The sequence below is a fragment of the Nicotiana sylvestris genome, chromosome 5 (genome assembly GCF_000393655.2).
Source record: "Nicotiana sylvestris chromosome 5, ASM39365v2, whole genome shotgun sequence".
Lineage (NCBI taxonomy): Eukaryota > Viridiplantae > Streptophyta > Magnoliopsida > Solanales > Solanaceae > Nicotiana > Nicotiana sylvestris.
This window is the reverse complement of record NC_091061.1, coordinates 21,497,948-21,505,394: the sequence shown is the minus strand read 5'-3', so window position 1 is coordinate 21,505,394 and position 7,447 is coordinate 21,497,948. Positions and strand designations below refer to the sequence as shown.

At 27.3% G+C, this 7,447-nt stretch overlaps 1 protein-coding gene across 1 annotated transcript; it reads right to left on the bottom strand.

Moving 5' to 3' along the window:
* Nucleotides 1-238: 238 nt before the first annotated feature.
* LOC104241892 (universal stress protein A-like protein) lies at nt 239-6,433 on the bottom strand. The gene is made up of 3 exons (XM_009796851.2): nt 6,226-6,433; nt 1,350-1,566; nt 239-595 (listed from the first exon to the last, which is right to left on the bottom strand). Exons 1-3 carry the CDS (start codon nt 6,395-6,397, stop codon nt 508-510), a joined length of 477 nt encoding a protein of 158 aa, XP_009795153.1. The 5' UTR covers nt 6,398-6,433; the 3' UTR covers nt 239-507.
* Nucleotides 6,434-7,447: the final 1,014 nt, after the last annotated feature.

The window sequence follows — 7,447 nt, the reverse complement described above, 5'->3', positions numbered from 1 at the left end:
AGCTCGAGGCCCCGATTCTCAGCCTCTCGGTTTGCTTAACATATCACCTTCAAGCTCTTATCTTATTTTCTAATCTTACACTTAGCATTTACTGCCTAACAACTAGCATTAAAATAAATTATGTATTTTTAGAACCACAAAATCAAATCTAATTGTAATTACCATTTTTAAGGTAAACAATAAAAATAGCCAAAAAGAAAAAGAAAAACTAAAGCAGCTAGTACCAACTACCAAGCTACTAGTTAGGGCGGATCTACCATGTAAGCTACGAGTTCAAGTGAATCACGTAGCTAGCTTTTGTCGAGATCTTATACATTTATTATAATAAATTTATTAAATTTCTATAAATATATGATCGTAAACCAATTACTATTGTATATTAACTTGAAGTGTAGGAACTTATTAAACTTTAAATCCAAGATCTATGCCTCTCGCTAGTATTTGCTAGTACTAAACTCAATTCTACATAGATCAATAGAATCAGCTCCTGGAGGGAGAAAAGTAGGTTTAATTTTGTGGCTTAGGCTTCTTCACAATCATCACAGAGCAATGAGCATGGTGAGAGCAGTAGTCACTTACGCTACCCAAAACAGCCCTGCAAATTAACATTATTGAAGAATTAATTTCAAACAATAATTTCTAGCAAAAGAAAGAAAATCGCCCAAAAAAAAGAAAATAGAATTCTCGACTGGTTATGCTATTTTTTTATAGTCTAATTAATATTTACCGACTGATTATGGTACTTTTTTAGAGTTTAATTAATATTCACTGACAACGTAAAACCAGCAGTTAATTTTACTTGGCGGAACACGTTATCCATGCATGCTTTAAAATTGCTTAATTGACTTTTAAGTGATAAAAAATTTACACTTTCAATATATATTAAATGAAAAACTCTTTTTTATACTTCTTTCGTCCCAATTTAATTATTTGATATACTTTTCTTAGTAAAAGTCGATTTGAGTAAATCTCAAGTAAGATCAGACTAGATTATATAATTCATTTTTGAAAATTAAAATTCGATGCTCAGAAAATATCATAAAAGTTCTATAAATTGCAGATCTGCTCCTATTAAAAAGGTTAAAAGAATTCAATTTAAAGATTTCGCACATAGTTCATTTAGTTTAAGGGCAGCTCGGTACACTAAGTTCCCGTGATGTGCGGGGTTCGAGGAAGGGCCGGACCACAAGAGTCTATCATATTACCCTACATTTCTGTAAGAAGCTATTTCCAAAGCTCGAACTCGCGACCTCCTGGTCACATAGCAGCACATAGTTCATTTAGTTTGGATCTCCAAAAAAGTACGAAGTGTCAAAATAACATTATAAATGTTCTTTAATTTTTAGTACCTTTTGAAAGTTCCATAGCCATGGCTGCCCATGACCAAGAGAGAGGCGTGATGCCTTTCAACAGCATCACAAATAACATTCCTAGCATCACCTTCAAGTATTTCACATGCAACATTAGCAACCCCTTTACTCTTGCTTAACTCTTTAGCTTTGTCAATAATTTTTTGGGCTGTCTTTTTTATGTCTGTTTCTACCATCGTGTACATGTCTGTTGTTCCTGAAACATTAACATTCACAAAAACATGTCAGTTTGTGAAAGAAACCAACTCAAGTCATCATTCAATCATGGAAGAAAGTGTATTAAGCTCCCGTTCGCTCACACACTGTGTCAGGCCTAACGAAGGGTTGGACTATAATATTGTATCTATTGCACGCAGTTTTAAGTTACATTTCTGCAAGAGAAGTTATTTCCACATGAGTTTGAACCCTTGACCAAAGGTATTGTTTCCAGCTTTTTCGTTGCTTCAATAAATCCAGTATTTCGACATGGATATGTGTGTGAAAAAAATATTTAAATTACAAAAAACATTAAATTTCTGAAAATACGTTCTCGAAAACACAATGTGCTCAACCTATTACTTCCTCCGGTCCAAAATAAGTGATTTTTTGGATGTTTTTACACAGATTAAGAAACTCACCTTTTAGCATTAATTAGCAATGAAATTGACCATGTTAATCTTTACTATCTCACATAAATACTCCTAACACATATTCCAACACTATTTACTCCAAGGACAATGTAGGAAAAAATAATTAATTCATTCTTGAAATCTGAAAAAATCACTTATTTTGGACTACAAAAAAAATACCAAAAAATCACTTATTTTGGACCGGAGGGAGTAGCATGTTTGACCAAACTACCAAAATTTGCTAAATTTCAAGTATTTTTCCAAAAAATACTTTTAAATATACTAGTATTAGTACCGGCGTGGATGCGCGGACACTAATCATGTCAAATATTTAAGTTATTTGGATTGTATGTAAATAATCTTAAAATTTATACTTTCTCAGTAAATATAGATAATCATTGGATATTAACTACATGAAAAAAATTAACCATTTCTTCTATTTTCCTTTTTTTTTTATACCATTATTGCCGGTATCATTGGATCCTAAAAATAGTGAGGAAGCAAAATAATAATCATATTTATGGCAAAACAATCAAATGTTGAGACAATGAATGACACTTTGGATAAGACTTAACTCTTTTACTACTACTTAAACTCGTATTTGGTGTGTTGATATCTCTTGAAAAATATTTCTTTCTTAAAATTTCAGTTCCTAAAATATTATTTTTCAATAATAATTATTTTTATAATAATACAATTAAAAACATTATTCTTAATTTAAAACTCATTTTAGTTGGTTATCCAAAAATATAAAAAATTCTTTAGCTAGTGAATTGTTTTACTTCATTTTGATATCTGATATTAACCATGTTAAATATCTGAGTTATTTGAATTATATGTAAATAACCTTAACATTTAAACCTTCTAAATAATTATAGATAATCGTTAGATATTAATGAAGAAACACTACATGAAAAAAGACTAACATTTTCTCAGTTCTCGTAGTGATAATTTTATTTTTGCAATATTCGCATAGGTGCCATTGGAACCTAAAAATACAAAGTGAAATAATAACTCATATTTATGGCAAAGCACAAAGCTTGACATGATATAAACGATTCTTTGATTACGACGTGACTCTTATACTACGACTTGAATTCTTATTTGGTATGATTTTATCTTTCAAAAAATATTTCTATTTTGAAATTTCAATTTCTAAAACTTTATATATATTATAATAATGATTATCTTTATAATGATGCAAGTGAAGATATTATCCTTAATTTAAAATTTACTTTAATCGGCTATCCAAAAATTTAAATGATTCTTTGGCCGGATTTATTTCAGTACGACTCCACTTTAAGTTTATCGATATCTCTAGTCCCAGAATTTAAATTTTTAATACCCTATATGTACAAAAAATTTGTTCTTTGAATCTTTAAACGTTAAATTAGTTGATTATTATTATTATAAAATATTGCATATATTGTCCTAAAATTGTCAAGTAGTTTATTTTTCGACATCATACTTGGCTTAACCTTAATGCAAACTACTCAAATTGTATTCCAATTCAAATTCAAATACCATATCAGTTTGTTAGTAATAGTGATTTTTTTAAAACGACACATAATGTAAATTAAAAAAATATTCTAAGAGATCCTTATCTTATAATATATGTATTTGAGTTGAAAAAAATATATTTGAAATCGATGAGATTAACTTTCAAAACTTTTATACTCAACAAAGATGAAACATAAGAAGAAATTTGTTGTCATATTTTATTTCTCGTTTTTAGATTTTTCTAACATTTTTTTCAATATATATTTTCTTTTATCTTATTTTTTATGTCATTATTTTGAGTTTTAATAAAAATTGTATACATATGAACTTTAATTATATTGTTAGTCTTTGGTTAAAATTATTTCATATTTTTCTTTTAGCTTTATCTAATCAGCCTAAATAGGTGCTCACCCGATCACTTAAATTAAAAAATTAAATGATGTGTAATTTATATATAATCCATATATAATATGTGTATAATCGTGTGTTGTCGGTATATCATCTATTTATGTTAGCTATAAAAAGCAAATAATAAATATGACCAGATATTATATAAATATTCCATAAGATTTTGATTTTTTGAGTTTATCCATTATATAACTTCTATTATAATAATTTTAAAACTCTCTACTAATGTTCAAAAATATCTTATCTTTTTATTATATTTTAATTAAAAAAAGTAAAGAGTTTTTTTGAAATAATTTGTTTACATTTAAAAAAAAATATTTCACGTCATACCAATTTTTTCTTTATACATACTCTTTGTTACATTTAAAAGTCACTATAGAAACTATCAATTAGAAACCAATTTATCTCTTGTTGAGTTTGAAGAAAAAAAACCTTTCACATAATCTAATAATTCAAAACTAATATTCTTTGACAAAAAAAATATTATATCCTTGCAATATTGGCTTGACTACAGCTAAATGAAGGGGTTTCAACTTATGCCCTTCGATCCTTGAATGTGCTAAACTGAAATTAATGATAGCAATTGTATAGCCAAAGTTTTGTTATTTGTTTGAAGTCCATTTATGCAAATTGACTTTTCAAACAAATATTCTTCAAGAAAAAAAAACTTTTTTTTTCTTTTTCTTTTTTTAATATTGACTGATTTTGTGTTGTTTTTTTCTCCAGCATGTATGTTTACTTTATTATATATGTAAGTAAATTTTTATTTGGTTTTGTAAACTCTTTTTTGTTATTTAGATAAACATAGACGTGTAGCCTATATATTACATTTATTTTAAAAGAATTTTGTTTTATTCAAATCTAGCTACAGCGTTTCAAAGAACTATACTTATAGGATTTTAAATGTGAAAGAGTTTTATAATTATATGGAGTAGTTTTTTTTTTTTTTGCTAGAGGCAAAGTAGTATTTAAGTAATTATAAAAAATAACAAAAGTTCCTAACATGATTGCATATGATCATTAACCAAATTAAGTATGATAACATGATAAAAAAAGATAAATTTTATTTTTAATTTAAATTCGAATTTTAGAATTTTATCTATAAATTCAAAATTATCTTTTAATTTAAATTTCGTATATATACATATATAATATTTATATTTAACTAAAATAGTCAAATATAGAATAAAGTTACCATATACTATTGACATTTATTAGCTTGCCACTTGGCTTAACCATAATGTCAATTATATATGGTAACTTTCTTGCTTTAATATATATATATATATAGATATATATTAGGTGAGATACAATTATCTATAAATTCAAAATTATCTTTTAATTATATATATATATATATATATATATATATATATATATATATATAATATTTGTATTTAACTAAAATAGTCAATTATAGAATAAAGTTACCATATACTATTGATATTTATTCACTTGCCACTTGGCTGAACCATAATGTCAATTATATATGGTAACTTTCTTGCTTTAATATATATATATATATATGTCTTTTAATTCATATATATAATTTATAGATAAGTTTTAAAATTCGAATTATTTAACTAAAATAGTCAAATATAGAATAAAGTTACCATATACTATTGATATTTATTAGCTTGCCACTTGGCTTAACCATAATGTCAATTATATATGGTAACTTTCTTGCTTTAATATATATATATATATATATATATATATATATCGAATTTTAGAACTTTATCTATAAATTCAAAATTATCTTTTAATTATATATATATATATATATATATATATATATATATATATATATATATATATATATATATATATATATAATATTTGTATTTAACTAAAATAGTCAATTATAGAATAAAGTTACCATATACTATTGATATTTATTCACTTGCCACTTGGCTGAACCATAATGTCAATTATATATGGTAACTTTCTTGCTTTAATATATATATATATATATATAGAGAGAGAGAGAGAGATAGTTGTTGATTATTTTTGGCTAATATTACAATTTATGCTTCACCGAGGCTTCAAAAGTACTTTTGGGTAAAAGCTGCTTTTTCACCTTCGGGAAACAATTTCTTTTACGACTCAAAAGCACTTATTTTTCCTAAAAGCTTGCCCAAACACCTCAATTCTCTAAAAATAAAAACAATTTTATTTATTTATTGGAAAAAAAATATAAACTTTAAGCTTCCCAGAAGCTTGGCCAAACAGTTGGTATGTCTCGAAGGTTGAAACCATCAAATTAATCTTTAAATGTACCTCTGATCCTCCAAATATTGGAGGAAATTCGAAAAGAAATATACAAGTAATTGTAATACCTGGTCCAACAGCTCCTATAACAGTAGTTGGATTAGGTTTTGCATGAACAATGATGAGTTTAAAGCTGGAAGTTGAAGGAGAAGGGAAGAAATGATCGAGAGTCCATTCAAGGGCATAGAAGCTATGGTCACTATCATCAAGGGCAAAGATCATCACTTGTTTCTCTGCCATTGCTATACACAAAACAAGATGAAAATGTTAGTCTTTCTATTTGGTTGAATTAATAATGATGTTATTGACGGATTAATTATATATGTTGCTATTTTTTTACAACTCTGATCCGTTAGAAATGGATCTAATTAGAACCTTTTTGGACATTAATTACCTGGTCAATAACGGAGTAAAAAGGGTGCCTATCAGAGGAGCACGCGTCAAAAATCTATGGGCGGAGTTAGGGTTAGAAAATTATGGAGAAATTACACGGTATATATAAGATAAATTTTTTATTCGGATATATATCAGATGTTGGATCTGAAGGAAATGGAGATCAGGATCTCCACTTGAGAAGAATTGGATCCAAATATTCGTATAAATTTAAGTAATATATACAGATAGTATTAAAAAATTACATTATCAATGCAATATAATCGGTCATAACATGTAATACTCTCATCTAGCTTGCTATGTATAATGTATGAAGATTCACATGTGTAAGAAAATTGTATAATGTAAGTGCACATTATTTAAACTCCTCTTGTATTTAGGCAAAATACATAAATTGACATGCACCTGAACTATGGACCAAATCTCTCGTACACATTTTTTGTGTACGATAATAATATTACGTACGCAACTTTTCTAAAGTGTATCTAGTATACACCTTCTTTGACCAAGTCCTGTAAAACGTTTATCCGTGTAATTCACGCATTTGACTTTAGCCATTTGACAATTATTAAACTTGACCCACTATTTTTAACCCTTTATATTTATGACCTAACCCGACTCGACCAATCCAGTAGAAAGGGTTAAAACTAATTTATCCGAAATTAACTCTCATTTTGCGATTCATCTCCAAGGAGCTCTATTGAAGGCGATTCCGGCGACTATCTCAAGCGCGACTTTCATCTTCTATGGGAGGTAGATTTATGCAATTTTAGGTTAGTATTCTTCCTCTTGCATTACCCGTTTTTGTTAGCAGTGGGTGGGTTGAACCTAGGACTTTTTGAAATTTCTTCTATTTGCTTTAGGGTTTTCGAAATTTTTAAAAGGGGAATTTTTTGT

Bases quoted from the DNA above. Each gene is read 5' to 3' on its own strand.
- LOC104241892 (XM_009796851.2), bottom strand. From the start codon at position 6,397: ATGGCAGAGAAACAAGTGATGATCTTTGCCCTTGATGATAGTGACCAT. The intron at 1,567-6,225 runs GTATTACAATTA...TTAATGTTTCAG, and splicing joins TATAGGAGCTGTTGGACCAG to GAACAACAGACATGTACACG. The intron at 596-1,349 runs GTACTAAAAATT...GTTAATTTGCAG, and splicing joins GGCTATGGAACTTTCAAAAG to GGCTGTTTTGGGTAGCGTAA.